This window comes from Oryx dammah, unplaced genomic scaffold (genome assembly GCF_014754425.2).
Source record: "Oryx dammah isolate SB20612 unplaced genomic scaffold, SCBI_Odam_1.1 HiC_scaffold_7, whole genome shotgun sequence".
NCBI lineage: Eukaryota > Metazoa > Chordata > Mammalia > Artiodactyla > Bovidae > Oryx > Oryx dammah.
The window spans coordinates 32,084,358-32,099,887 of NW_024070191.1; the positions used below are offsets into that span (position 1 = coordinate 32,084,358).

The window sequence follows — 15,530 nt, forward strand, 5'->3', positions numbered from 1 at the left end:
CATTTCCTTTTTTTTAAAAGACAGGAAAGTGCTCATTTTCTTATTAGTTGTAATACTATCTGAATGTTAAAATCAAAGGTTAGATTTTGTTACCTCCATCTCCAGACAGAAGACAAAACCAATGAGAAATAGCATGGTTTTATTAAACTGTACACTTGAACATCATTTGCTTGTGGCCAGGTTCTTTTTTAAGATTTGTCTTCAGGTTTTCTCTCTCAAGGGGAACAGACTATCTAATTCCCATTTATTAAGTCACTGGTCAGATTGTGAGGTGATAAAGATAGATTATGAGGTGTTCATGATGATGACCTACCTCAGGGTAGATTCCAGCCGCTATACTCAGGAATTCTCTGCCTTTTATCTTTTCAGAGCTGTATTTTCCTCAAATGATTATTAAAGAGGGCTGTCCAGTTTTATTGGTGGGGAATCTTTTCATGTACCTTCCTGGTCAGGTGGAAGATGGGGGCTAACAAATCTGATGCTGATGGATTCCTATTAAAACAGCTTTTCTCCCCTCTCTGCTCTCCCACTCCAAGGACTCCTCCTACACCTACAGCCAAGCAGATCAGGGCATGAGCCAGCACAACTTTCCATGTAGTGTCCATCAGTACGAGTCCTCGGGATCGGTGAATGATGACAGTTCGGAGCTTTTGGATTCCCAGGTCCAGTATAGTGCTGAGCCTCATCTGTACGGTAATGCCACCCACGAACATCCCAGCACTCAAGACCAGGGTAATCATCTTGCTGAAGAGTGTTTATCTTCAGATGAAGGGACTCCCCCAAGCATTAAAAAAATCATACATGTGCTGGAGAAGGTCCAGTATCTTGAGCAAGAAGTAGAAGAGTTCGTAGGAAAAAAGACAGACAAAGCCTACTGGCTTCTGGAAGAGATGCTAACCAAGGAACTCCTGGAACTGGATTCAGTTGAAACTGGGGGCCAGGACTCCGTCCGGCAGGCCAGGAAAGAGGCGGTTTGTAAAATCCAGGCCATACTGGAAAAATTGGAAAAAAAGGGATTATGAAGGGATTTAGAACAAAGGGGAAGCCTGTTACTAACTCGACCAAAGAACTCTTGATTTTGGTTAATTACCCTCTTTTTGAAATGCCTGTTGATGACAAGAAGCGATACATTCCAACTTTCCTGATAGAAAGCTTGAAAAACTGGTAAAGGACTCGGAAGAACAGTTGGGTTATGAGTTGTTTTCAGACCAGTGAATGTAAGAGAGAGCTCTCTGGTTATCGGTATTGCCAAGTAGACTCGCCCAGTAAGAAATACATGGGTGTCCTCGGCAAGCTGCTTCTTATCAGCAGGAGGGGAATTCACCTTATGTAACAGGCTCCTCAGAAACCTACAGGATAAGACTGGATGTTCTTTGGACAGGCTCTGTTTTTTTAAAACATCTGGATAACTTGTCACATTTTTGTACATTGTAACTGCTTTCACCATACACTTTGTGTGTAAATTACAGCTTGGACTTTAGCCCCCTTGGACTTCTGTTTTGTTTTGTTATTTGCAGTTCACAAATATAGTATGATTCTCTACTTCTTGGTATATTTTGTAGTAATATGTTTAATATAATTACTCAAGAGACTGTACTGACAGCCAGACAGTATGGCAGTTCTGGATGAATTTGTACCCTTTCACCACTTGAATATATTGCACTGTGTAATGAGTTTCTGAGGTAGAGTGTCTCCTCTTTTGTATAGATTATCAGGTTAAGAGTTTTACCACTTCTGTTTTTCTTGTTACTATCAGAAGGTTAATTTGGAAACGGCATGCCTATAGGAATGAAAATGTGGGCATATTCTCTTTTTTGCTTTCTTCATTGTATTTGGATGAAGCTCCACTTTAAAATCCACCCCCCCCCCCACTTCATTATCTTTTTACTACAGCTACTTCCATACAGAGCAATGTGATGAACACAAATAAAAATGCCATGCCGAGGAGAAACAGTCACTGCAAAAGTAATAGGCACAACCATTTGGTAATGCTATTCTCCATCTAAAATAGTAGCTTCACCGTCAGGGTCCCTGTGAGCGGACTTCAGCTCAGCTTATCTGCTCAGTGTACAGTAAGATATGCAGAGGGTAAAAGAGGATTCATGCTCTGGGACTGAATCAGCCACAGCCAGAGTGGGAAATTATGTTCTTTTAAAGGCAGATGTGATGGTTAGCTTTGTTTCCCTAGAATAAATTGTGTAGACATATTGCCTATTTTATAAAAAAGATGTTTACCACCACTAATAACAGTCGCTTTAGAGCCAGAGTTAAGAAAGGAATTCTGAAAAGGTCTTAGCTGGATTTGCCTGGGTGGTGGTTTAGTCACTCAGTCGTGTCTGACTCCTTTGCGACCCCATGCCCTGTAGCCCACCAGGCTCCTCTGTCCATGGGATTCTTCAGGCAAGAATACTGGAGTGGGTTGCTGTTTCCTTCTCCAGGGAATCTTCTCGACCCAGGGATCAAATCCACGTCTCCTGCATTTGCAGGAGGACTCTTTACTCCTGAGCCACCAGGAAAGCCCTTTGCTTGGGTAGCTCTAAGCTATCGTGTAGAAGAGACTTAGGTAGATAACTTACTTTTTACGTCTGAAGTGAGTTCCAGTATATGATATGTTATTGGAAAAACTGCTGTTTCTTAATAAGCTATCCAAGTGATAATGTGTTTTTTTCCCCTCTTGACTGCCAGGCCTATTAATAAGAAAACAAATCTTTCAGCCATTTTCTCTCCTTATTAAAAAAAAAACAAAACCAATACAAACATATGATGAGAACAATTAGAGTAAAAATAGTGACTGGTCTTAGGTTGATATGAGTGATTTTATGATAATATGGTGCCAGTTTTAGTCAAGGATTTTTATTTTTGGCCTAATATAGAAATGTTTAAAAAAAGGCTTTTTTATGAAAATTTAAAAGTTGAAACAAATATTAGAAGGGGGAGAACCTTAAAGCTCATAAACCAGTGAGACAGTGACTGATACAGGCAAGAACACTATTTTTTAACTGAGTGCCCATGATAGCAGTTTGCCTGAAGTCTTGATTTATTTATATACACATACATGTGTGTGTGTGTTTTAACAGTTATTAAAAAATTTTTTTAGATAATTTTAGACCTCCTGAAGAGTTGTAAAAACAGCAGTTTCTGTATACTCTTCACTAATAATCCCTTTATATTAACATCTTACATAACTGTACAACATTTGTCAAGTTACGAAATTAGCCTTGATACAATACTATTAACTAAAGTAGAGGTTTGGAAAGTAGAGATTTTCTTAGTCTTTTCACTAATGCCGTTTCTCTGTTTCAGGATCCAGTCCCGGGTCCTGCCTCGAATGTAGGAGTCAGGTCATCATAGTGCCCTCTGACCTGTGACAGTGTATCTATGACCCCTGATGCGGTGATGTATTTCTGGTGTTACTGACCTTAGCACTACCTAAGGTGGTGTCTAGGAATCACTGCTGTAAACGTACTGTGTTTTCCTTTGTAGTGACTGAATGTTTGCTGGAGATAACGTAAGCTATGCAAATGTCCCATTTCTGCTTAAACTTCAGCCCACTCATTTTTTAGTCTATTGGCAGATCTTGCTTGTGTCGATTACCACTGTGAGGTTCCAGTGTGACTTTGTTTCTTGAAGTCCTTCTACATTTATTAATTGGATTCCTTCTTAAGGGAGGGCTATTGTTTTTGGATTTATAGTTTTAATTATAATAAGATATTCAGGATAAGTACAGACTTAGAACTTAAAGATGTAAACCATGTTAAAATGATTCTAAATGCCAGTGTCCAGGAAAGGAAAACTAAATTGGCAACCTCTTCCAGAAAATACAGTGAACTTAAGGAAAATTGGTGTTCATTTTTTTGTGTGGATTTGATTCAGTTCTTGACTTAGTATTCACTCCAGACTGAATTAAAAATGTTTTTGATATTTCAAATCTGGACTTTAAAAAAGTGTCTAAGTTTAATGTTACTTTGAGGATAATTTTTGTGAAAATCTTGAATAAAGTTACCCAGATCTGGCATGTTAAACACAACTATCTCTTTTTTATAATAACCACTATTGTTGCAAATACAAACGCCAGTATAAACATTTACACAAGTAAGTCCTGATGAAGTATCAGTGTCATGGACTAGTCTCTACATTCTTGGTGGGGAATTCTTCCAAATGCTTTGAAAAATAGGGCTTTTAAAACTGATTTTTAGCTGGTTAATGTAATACCGTTAGAGGTAGGAAGATTTTTAAGTTGAAGAATATAGATTAAATTGGCATTGAAGTTTTTTGGGGGATGGTACTTGATGACTGGAATTTTTCATCTTTTTTTTCTTTTTTAAAAAAGTTATGAGTTTAAAGACTCAAATAATTCTATAGAAGCTAGCAATTTAAAGTTTATGAAAAGGAGCTCTCTGTCATACTTTCATTTTTCCTTCTACAAAAGTAACCACTTTCAATTGAGTTTTTAAAAAAAATTCTCTCCATGTTTTTTTGACCTTTAAAAAAAAATTTGGCTGCACTGTGCAGCTTGTGGGATGTTAGTTCCCCAACCAGGGAATGATTCTGCAGCCCCCAGTGGTGGAAAGCGTGGTCCAGTGTATTTCTCCCTCTTCTTTTGTCAATTTTAGGCTGTTTCTTCTTGTTTTCTATTGTAGAAGATGCTGGTCAGGTCTCTGCCTGTGCCATATACACATTGCAGCCCTCCTCCCTCCAGTTTCTCCAGCCACTTATATGGTAGTTCTGTTGTTCCTTACTATACTATGTAATGCTGACCAGAGCTTATTCATGTAGTAAACTGGTTACTTTTCCTGAACAACTCCTGGAATTGTGAATGAATGAATTTCCCTGGAATGAATCATTTGTCTTACTTGGTTTGCTGATGTACTTATCACTAATTTGACCTCAAACCCACCGTCATTTGTCTCAATCTTCTCTTAAGATGCTCAGATATATTTGGTCAATTTCAGGCTCCTGAAGAAGCTGTGCTCTGGGGGCCCTCTGATGGGAGAAGGGCTGTGTTCCTGGTGCATACTTACATTCTGGTGTCTTCTGTTCATCCTGGGGATTCTCTCCACCTCTTCTGCTGGATTCTTTTTTTTTTCATGCAATCTATGTCTTTCTCTTTCTTAGTGTGTTCCCTCATTTTGGTCAAGCCTGTTCTCCAGTAGCTTTCTGAATAAAAGGTGTATAGGAAATAATTTTTTAAATATCTTGCGTATTTGAAAATGTGTTTTCATGATCCTTTGTTTAAAACTTGGTTTTTCTTTTTGGTAGCTTGTAGGCTATTTTTGTCCCCTCTGTTCTGAAATTTCCTAGCAGTATAACATTGGTATGGATCTGTTTTTGTCCATTTTCCTGGGCATAATTCATTCTGGAGACACCTGCCTTTAAGTCCTATAATATTTTCTCAGGTTTTTTATTTCTCTTCCCCCTCTGCTACCCTCATTTCCATTACCTCTTTTTAGAATTCTTGCTGTTTCTGTGGACTTCTTAGCCTGGTTCTTTGACTTTTCTCTTCAGTTTTCTGCCTTTTTGCTGTCTTTGTGGGAGATTTACTCACCTTTATCTTCCAACTCACCACTGAATTTTACATTTCCATCTACCATATTTTTAGTTTTTAGGAATTTTTTGTTCTCTATGTAATTCTGCTCTTGTTTGTGGGTGTGGCATCTTATATCTCTGAGAACATTAATGGTAATTTCTTGATATTTGTTTCATCTTGAATAATGAAATCCTACAAATTGCTTTTCCCTTTCTTTTTAGATTGCCATCTTTTTCATGTTAGAGTTTTTTTTCAGATGTCTGTTACTTCTTGGTTGTGTTTTTATACTGGAGACCATTGTTGTTCTACTGGAGACTCAAAATTGCTTCCAGAAAATGCTTCATGACTATTCTGTTTAATTATTTTTTCATACTCTTTCTTGGAAAGAATATCTGTTTTAAATGGAAATTGAGAAGGAAGGACTATCTGGATAATTTTTACTTCTCTGTTAAGGAGGGTTTTACACTCTACGTGGCTCTTCTCATCACAAGTGGTGGACGGTTAGCACACAGTACAAAATGTGAGCAGAGGAGACGTGAGCTACTGAGAAAGGAGGATTTAGGGGTTTCTGAGATCAGAGCACATTTGCTCTAGCCAACTCTTAAATGTTCTTTTATTTTACAATATACACCTTACCCTGGTAGAATGCCAAGGGTATTGTTGTCAGATAAAATATAGGACTCTCAGTTACATTTGAATTTCAGATAAACAACAACTCATCTTTTAGTATCAGTGTGTTCCATATATTGCATGGGACATAATGATACTAATTGTTTTTCTGAAATCCAGAATAACTAGGGATACAGTCTCATCCCTCAGTATGGGTGGGGGATTGGTTCCAGTACAAAAACCATGGATGCTCAAGTCTCTTATATAAAAATGGTGTAGTATTTGCATAAAACCTAGGTTTATCCTCCCATATACTTCAAATCACCTCTAGATTAGTTATAATACTTAATACAATGTATATGCTATGTAAATAGTTGTAAATACAATGTAAATGCTATGTAAATAGTTGCTGGATGTGTGGCAAATTCAAGTGTTTACTTTTTGGAACTTGACTGAATTTTTTTCCTTTCTTTCCAAATATTGTCAACCCATGGTTGGCTGCATCCGTGAATGTGGAACTCATGGATAGGAGTGCCAACTGTATTGTATTCTTTCGTTATTTTTTGGCCGTGCTGAGCAGCTTGTAGAAATCTTAGTCCTCCCCAGGGATTGAAGCCCAGCCCTCAGCACTGCAAGTGTGGAGTCCTAACCACTGGACTGCCAGGGGATGCCCTGTATTGTATCTTTTTAATTAAAGTTTTTGTTCTGAGGTAGTTTGTTAATTCACAGATGGTTTTCTGAAACCATGCAGAGCTTTCCTGTGCTCCTTACCCAGTTTCTTCCAATGGTAACATCTCACAAAACTTCACTGCCACATCACCACCAGGATGTGGACATTGATACAGAACAAGATGCAGAACAGTCCCGCCGCCACCGCCGTTCCTCCTGTTGACCTTTCATAGCCACCCCTGCTTTTCCTTTCCCTCCACACTAAATCCGTGGCAATCACAAATCTGTTCTCCATTTCTGAATTTTGTCATTTTTGAGAACGTTACAGAAATAGAATTGTATGGTATGTGATCATTAGAGATTGGTTTTTTTGCCCACTCAGCAAAATTCTCTTGACATTCATCCAAGTTGTTTCCTGTATCTGTAGTTCTTTTTTATTGCTAATTAGTAGTTTGTGATATGGATGTACCTTCGGTCAACCTTCACCTGTGGAAGGATATCTGGATGGTTTCAGTTTAGAGCTATTATGAATAAAGCTGCTATGTACATTCATGCACATAGGTTTTTGTGTGGACATGGTTTTCATTTCTTTGGGATAAATGCCCAGGAGTGCCGTTTTCGGTCATACGATATGTGCATGTTTAATTTTTTACGAGACTACCAGACTTTCCTAAAAGTGAGGTTGTACTATTTGCATTCCCACCAGCAGTGAGGGAGTTTCTCTGTATGCTTGCCAGCATTTGGTGGTGTCACTTTTTTTTTATTTTGACCATTCTGATCAGTGTGTAATGATATCTCATTATGCTTTTAACTTGCATTTCCTTAATGGTTAATGATGTTGAACCTCTTCTTGTGCTTATTTGCCAGTTGTATATCCTCTTCTGTAAAAATGTCCCTGTGTGTCTTTTGCTCATTTTCTATTATTTAATAAATTTCTTATTTTAGAATAGTTTAAATTTATAGAGGAATTATGATATACAGAGATCCAACATACACTACACCCATTATTAACATGTTAAATTAGTGTTGTATATTTGTCACAACTAACGGACCGGTACTGATACATTCTTATTGACTAAAGTCTATACTTTATCCAGATTTCCTTTGTTTTTACCTAACACTGTTTTCCTCTTCCTGGATCCCACCTATGATACTGTATTACATTGAGTCATCATATCTCCTTAGGAGCCTCTTGGCCATGACAGTTTCTCAGAATTCCCTTGTTCTGTTCTGGCCTCACTGTGAGGCGTGTGGAATCTCAGTTCCTTGACCAGGGATTGAATCTGGGTTTGGGTGGATAGCCACCAGCCCACCGGAGAACCCCTGTGACTTTCCCTGTTTTTGATGACCTATACGGTCTTGAGGAGTGCAGGTCGGATGTTTCATAGAATGCCTCTCAACTGGGATTTATCTTGTCTGATGTTTTTCTCCTGATCACACTGGGGCTTGTGTTTTGGGGAGGAAGACCACAGAGGTGAGTGCCCTTTCTCATCAGACATCAAATGGCTGTACCATAGATGTGGCTTTTCCTGTTGATCTTAACTGTCATCACCTGGCTCAGGTAGAGCCTGTCAGGTTTCTCCACTACAGTCTTTCTGCACCACCCCCACCGCTGCTTCCAAGCATATTCTTTGGAAGAAAGTCCCTGTATGCAGTTCTACATTTGGGGGTGGGGAGTTATCCTCCAACACATTCAGAGTATTTATTGGTTAATTCTTAGACTCTCCCTGCAAGGTATATATATTTGTTCATTGTCTCCCATTTATGTATTTCTTTATATCTGAATGGACCCATATTTATTTATTTTATACTTTGTGTTATGATCTGCTGCTGCTGCTGCTAAGTTGCTTCAGTCGTGTCCAGCTCTATGTGACCCCATAAACGGCAGCCCACCAGGCTCCCTCGTCCCTGGGATTCTCCAGGCAAGAGCAGTGGAGTGGGTTGCCATTTCCTTCTCCAATGCATGAAAGTGAAAAGTGAAAGTGAAGTCGCTCTGTCCTGTCTGACTCCGAGCAACCCCATGGACTGCAGCCTACCAGGCTCTTCCGTCCATGGGATTTTCCAGGCAAGAGTACTGGAGTGGGGTGCCATTGCCTTCTCCTATGCTTCCAAATCACCTAGAGGGCTTGTTTAAAATGCAGATTCCTAAATCCCACTGAAGACCTACTGAATGAGAACTTTTAGAGGTATGCCTGGACATTTGATTACTCCTTCTTTTGTAACTACTGGTGTATCTGGTCTGTGTTACAGCACTGGATAAGATGTATTTGTTTACCTGCTTGTCTCCTATTGAGACTGTGAACTCCTTCAGGATAGGTACTCTTATTCCAAGCCCAAGATTAGGCACATTTAATTGCTGTATAGTTCTCAAAGGGTGGTCCGTGGAGGCTGGGAGTCTTAGAGATCCCTTTAAGAGTCACAGGATGAAAACTGTTTTCCTAATAGTATCAAGACACAATTTGCCTTTTTTGCTGTGTTGCTGCCATTTGCTCTGTTGATGGAAAATCAGTGGTGGGTAAAATTCCTGGTGCCTTTCCAGGAATTAAGGCAGTGGAAACAAATTGTGCTATCGGTCATTGTACTGTCCACTGTCATGCATTTGTAAAAAAAAAAAAAAAAAGCCAGTTACACTTAAAAATATACTTCATGCTGCTGCTGCTGCTAAGTCACTTCAGTCGTGTCCGACTCTGTGCGACCCCAAAGATGGCAGCCCACCAGCAGCCTGGTGGCTCCCCCGTCCCTGGGATTCTCCAGGGAAGAACACTGGAGTGGGTTGCCATTTCCTTCTCTAGTGCATGAAAGGGAAAAGTGAAAGTGAAGTTGCTCAGTCGTGTCTGACTCTTCGAGACCCCATGAGCTGCAGCCTACCAGGGTCCTCCGTCCATGGGATTTTCCAGGCAAGAGTACTGGAGTGGGGTGCCATCGCCTTCTCCATACGTCATGAAGTTATTAATTTTATTAACTGTTAACCCTTGAGTTCACACCTTTTTGACATTCTATGTGACAAAATGGTTAGGATGAAAGAAACAGTTCTGCGGGCCGAACTATGCTGGTGAGAAAGGGTTTCCAGACCCAATTTCAACTGTGTATGTTGAGGCCTCCCCACACCAACAAGCAATTCTTGAACCCCTAGCAGGGTGTCCAAGAATTCAAGTCACTTCGGAAGCTGTCTACCGGGTACAGAATCAGGTTCCACACGTGAAGGGTTCAGCCCCACAGGACCATCGTCCACTCCAGGTGCCAGTCACACATCTAGGTCATTCATTACCTGTGCTTCTGACCAACTGGCTGGAAATCAGAGGTTCCCATGACTTGCTGCTCAGCTTCAGTGAATTTGCCAGGACAGCTCACAAATCCCAGGAAAACCCATCTATTTACTAGACTTCCAGTTTATACATAGGGTATGAGAGAGAGGGCATGGCCTGGTGGAAGGGGGCAGGGCTTCCATGCCCTCTCAGGTGCATGGGTCCCTGTAATCTTCACAGGTGTTCTCCAATCTGGAAACTCTTTGAACCCTGGCCTCTGGATTTTTAGTGAGGCTTCACTGCAAAGGCATGACTAAGTCATTGGCAACTAATTCAACTTTCAACCCCTCTGCCCTCCACCAGAGGCTGGGCGTTGGGACTGAAAGTTCCCACCCTCTAATCACATGGTTGATTCTCCAGAGGAGCAGCTCCCCCTCTTTCTGTCTCAGAGTCACTTTCTCAGAGGTATTTTTAGGACCTGAGGATGAGAGTTCAAATATTATCCCACTGCTTTTATAGCTCAGGAAAGTCCAAAGGTTTGGAGAGCTGCGAGCTAGGAATTGTGAATTGAATATATATATTCATCTGAATGGGGTGAATGGGCTTCCCTGATAGGTCAGTTGGTAAAGAATCCGCCTGTGATGCAGGAGACCCCGGTCGGGAAGATCCCCTGGAGAAGGGATAGGCTACCCACTCCAGTATTGGGCTTCCCTTTTGGCTTAGCTGGTAAAGAATCCACCTGCAATGGGAGACCTGCGTTTGATCCCTGGGTTGGGAAGATCCCCTGGAGAAGGGAAAGACTGCTCACTCCAGTATTCTGGCCTGGAGAATTCCATGGACTATCACAGAGTCAGACACAACTGTGCGACTTTTCACTTTCACACATCTGAATGACCAAATATATGTTTTTCCTGTAAGTCACAATACCGCAGCTGGTCTTGTGAGGAAAAAGCACATGAAACTAACATATTGGACTTGATAACTAGCTGCTCTTTTTCATGGAACATCATTTTTATTTGAAAGTACAAATAACACACAAACTGCAGCTATGCAGATTTAGGTATTTGGCAGAACTTTTCTTGAAAACCAAGTGAGCTTGTCACTTCAAGGAACACAACTGACAGTATTTGTTGCTAATGATGAAATTAGACCTTTAAAGAAAAAGGAATTTTGGAAAACTTATCTTCTTTGAGCTTGATGCTTCCTAATACTTAAAATGCTTTTCTAATTAGATTGGTGGTAATTAAAAAAATAATGAGATATGTTAACATTTGAAAGACTGCATAGCTCAGGGAACTGTTTTCCAAATCAATGCATGATGTCATCAATCATGCATGAGTAAAAGATCCATTTAAAGTACAGAATAAACCAATGGGTTTTAATGTATCAGAGAACAAAAATTCACTAATAGTTTTCAGATCCCACATTGCAACTAACTTTTTTTTTTTAATATTTATTTTTACTTTATTTTACTTTACAATACTGTATTGGTTTTGCCATACATTGACATGAATCCGCCACGGGTGTACATGAGTTCCCAATCCTGAACCCCTCTCCCACCTCCCACCCCATATCATCTCTCTGGATCATCCCCGTGGCAACTAACTTTTAAGGAGCTACCATTTGTTGAATTTTAGTGTAGTATTAGAATATCCCACAATTTATCTCAAAAGGCTATTAGATTTCTCCATCTACACAGTTCAGTGAGCCTGCATTTTCTTCATATATTGTACTTCAACCAAAACTAAAATTGTATTAATAACAGGTTGAATGCAGAGGCAAATACAAGAATCCAATGGCTTTCTATTAAGCCAGACATTAAAGAAATTTACAAAAATGAAAGCAATATTCTTTTCTCTGATTAAAAAAAATCTGGAAAATATTTTCCCACAAAAATATTTACATGAAATGGATTATTTCAAAAAATTAAGTGTTTAAATTTCTGTTGTAACTGTAGTACACTAAATCATGATAGACCCTGTCTAGGGTTCTCAACAGTTACAGTATAGAGGGTACTGAGAGCCTCCCCCCAAAACTGAGAACACCTGGTATGGAGGCTGCATCAGGGATTTGGAGAAAGAGGATCTTGGAACTCAAGTTCCAATTCTATCACTTAACTGTGATTTTAGGTTAAGTTACTTAGGTGCAGGCTCAGATGACACAGCATGTGTTTTTAGTAGGTGGCTCCATAACCACCTCTGCAAATAGGGATAACCTACAACACCCTGTTGCTGTGAGAATTAAATGGGATTATACTTGTAAAATGCTTACAACTGTACCTAGAACATGGTAAGAGCTCAGTAAAAGCTAGCTACTGTTATTAGTTACATTAGTCATCTAACAGCATCCTAGTAACTGGCTTTCTTCATTCTCTGCAGAGAACTGAAGCTATTCAGGTGTTACAAATTTGAGGAGAAGGTGTAAGTAAACTTGTGGATAATTGTGTGTGGCTTAAACCGTAATAGAATATGTTACAAAAATTTGTTTTAGTTTCCCTTTTCTCCTTTTGAAGAAATAAGACTGACAAACATCCCCCGAACCCTTGCCCTATAATTTAGTTAGGAAACAGAAAAGTATTGTAGGCCCAAAGGAATTGAGGTCTTGCAGAAAACTAAATCCTCAGGAGATCTGGGCAGCTCTACTACTTGGAAATTAATTTAAACTCTTGACCTCAGTCATGTTATCTTGTTTAGACAAAAATATCACCTCCAACCTCCCTTGCGGCTTCTGAATCCTGCCAAGCTCACCTCAACATCTTTTAAACATACCTTTTCGGCAGCCTCGAAATCCTAATAAACGCCAGGGAGAAGGGCAAAGCCCCAGAGATGATCTTCCCCTTGCAAATGCCAATGGTATGTGTTCTCAGCACCCAGAAGCGAAGGTCTGGGTAGCCGCAGCTGCTGCCAGCTCCCTGCCCAACTTTTCAGCAGTGGGTGGCATGCCAGCGTCCTCGCACCATCCTGGCCATTAGCAGGTCAGCCGGGGTACCACGGGGGCCAGGACGTCTGTCTTCCTCTCTATAAAGTGAAGAGGCTGGGCTCGTTTATCCTTGCTCGAAGAACCTTGCTTTCACCGAGACTTGACAGGCTTTCCACCCGTAACGCCTCAGGCCACGTTCCTTCCTTCCAAAGACTTCCCGTGCCTCGTGCCGAGAACCCGCGGGCGGCTTCGGAGCGGAGGTCACGCCGCACGCAACACCCACTGGTCCCGCGCGCCGACTTCCAGCCGGTTCCGAGGTAAACATCTCGCGCGAGTCCATCCACCTCTCGCGACACTTCCCGCCAGCGCCCCTGCGGGTCTCCAAGCCCCGGCGGTAGCTCCACGGCGCTCTCCCCTTCACCTCAGCTCTCTGCTCTCGGCAGCCCGGCCAGCTGGCAGCTCGCCCGCTGGGAGCGCGGTGCAGAACGGTGTTGGCGCGAACCCCGCGGGCCCGCAAGCTCCGCCCCGCCCCGCCCCGGCTCGCGGGGCAGGCTTCCGCGGGGACATGTCGTGCCCCTCTGAGCGAGGGCAGCAGAGCGCGAGAGGCTGTGAGGCAGCCAGGTGAGTCCGCGGCGGCCGGGCCCCGGGCCCCCGATCCGAGGGGCGGCTGGGAGGCCCTGCGGGATGGAGATGCCAGGGGCGGAGGAGGGCGCGATGCCTGGAGGCAGGGAAGGGGGCCCCGGAGGGCCAGCCCCGGAGGGGCGGGGGGTGGCCTCGGTCCCAGGGACGCGGCCTGGGCCCGCTTGGTATCGACGGCTCCCGGAGGCGCCAGGAAGTCACCCGGTTTCACCCGCGCCCCGCTGCTCTCTGCGGGGCCGGAGGAGGGACGGGGAGAGGCGTCCGCGAGCCCTGAGGTCTCAAACCTGGGTCGCAGGAGGCCCGGGGTCCTGGGGAGAGGGGACACACGAGGTGGTGGAGGTAAATTCGTGCTGTGGGGAAAAAAGATAAAAAGTGGCGGAAGCCGGGGAGCGGCGGCTCAGAGGGAGGCCGGGTGTTCCCGGTCCAGCTGCACTGAGTGCCGAGATGGTCTCGCCCGCTCCCTTCGCTGGAGCCTGGGTTTCCCTTTTGTGGTCTGTCTGCAGCGTTGGTTAGTCTTTGCCGAGCGGCGAAGGGGAAACACACAGGTCAGTCTTCCTTAGGGGAAGGAGGTCACTTGCTACTTTTTTCATCTTGAGACCTGGACCGTGCGAGTGGGCGCGCGCGTGCGCGCAGTGGCCCCAAGCGAGGGTTCGCGTTTTCAGAAATTTGTACCATCGCCCGTGCTTCAGCACCCTGCAAGGATTGATAAGAAGTGACTCTTATCTTAAGTGAATAGTTTTATTTTCAGTTTTGTAATTCCCGTAGCCTGGAGCCAAAAAGCAGGTGTTACTAAAAACAGTTGGAGTAAATGTTTTTGGCTTTGGCACTAGATTTATATTGGAAATTGGGGTAAAGTGGTTTGGGTTTTTTTTGCAATCAAGATTTTGACCATGCGTTTCTCTCCAGTTTTGTTTAATTAAAGTCATAGTTTTCTGGGAGGATTGGGAGATCAGTGCAAAGCCCGTTGGTCTAACTATGAGAAGCATTTTGTTTAAAGCCTCCTTCCCTCCCTTAAAAAAAACAGAAACCAACCAAACAAAGCTGTTAATTTATGTTATTTATATTTTAAATTGTATGGCCGCCTTAGTTTTTTTTTTTTTCCAGAAATTCCTCTTAAAAATAACCCTGTTTTTTTTGTGTGTGTGTCTGTGTGTATGAACAATTACACTGTTAATAGAAGGAGTTTTTTTTCTGAGAGTTTTCTTTTGTCTTTTAGAGAACGAAATGTCATCAGTGGAGTTACAGCAGGAACAGTCGTCCCAATCAGACCCATCTCCATCACCAAATTCATGTAGTTCCTTTGAGCTCGTAGACATGGATGCTGGCAGTTTGTATGAACCAGTTTCTCCTCATTGGTTTTATTGTAAGATAATAGATTCTAAGGAGACATGGATTCCTTTCAACTCACAGGATTCACAGCAGCTGGAAGAGGCATATAGCTCTGGTAGGGTGAAAGTGATGACTTGTAACAGGCGAGGACTTACTGTCATTCCTTTAAAACTGTAATATGATAGTTATTATAGTGAGTGCTGTTTCTAGTTATCTCCTATAGCATTTTAATACTGAAGTTCTGCATTACTGTCCAATGAGTTTATAATATTCAAGAATTTGGTCTGTATTTTGAAAACAGTGCCTATTGTAATTTCTGCATAGTTATCCAATAATGTTTCTTATGTTTCAGTTTTTGTTTATAAAGAGTGGTGGGTGGTAGTGTCATATTGCAAAAGAATGAATTCTTTAATTTTTCACTTTTTTTTCTTATGTTACGAAGTAAGAATGATTCTGGTTAGTACTTTATCATTATGAGGTCATTGATTTACCTTTTGACCCCTTAAGCAAAAAATTCAGGAAAGCTTTCTTATTTACAGTTTTTTTTTTTTAAGGGATACTATAATCTCTCCTCAGAGCAAAATAGAATTTGG

At 41.8% G+C, this 15,530-nt stretch overlaps 2 protein-coding genes across 3 annotated transcripts in view; both read left to right on the forward strand.

The window, feature by feature from the left end:
* BAG4 (BAG cochaperone 4) overlaps positions 1-7,363 on the forward strand; it is a 29,369-nt gene extending 22,006 nt beyond the window's left edge. Inside the window, exon 5 of the mRNA XM_040242941.1 lies at positions 537-7,363. Coding sequence (XP_040098875.1) covers positions 537-1,022 — 486 coding nt within the window. The 3' untranslated portion in view covers positions 1,023-7,363. The remainder of the gene's footprint in view (positions 1-536) is intronic.
* A 3,684-nt stretch (positions 7,364-11,047) lies between these two features.
* Positions 11,048-15,530, forward strand: part of DDHD2 (DDHD domain containing 2) — a 29,342-nt gene continuing 24,859 nt past the window's right edge. Inside the window, exons 1-2 of one of the 2 annotated variants that reach the window (XM_040242945.1) lie at positions 11,048-13,590; positions 14,825-15,052. In XM_040242945.1, the coding sequence (XP_040098879.1) occupies positions 14,833-15,052 (220 nt within the window). In that variant the 5' untranslated portion in view covers positions 11,048-13,590; positions 14,825-14,832. Of the gene's footprint in view, positions 13,591-14,824; positions 15,053-15,530 lie in introns of those variants that run through there. The other variant, XM_040242947.1, reaches the window with a different exon arrangement.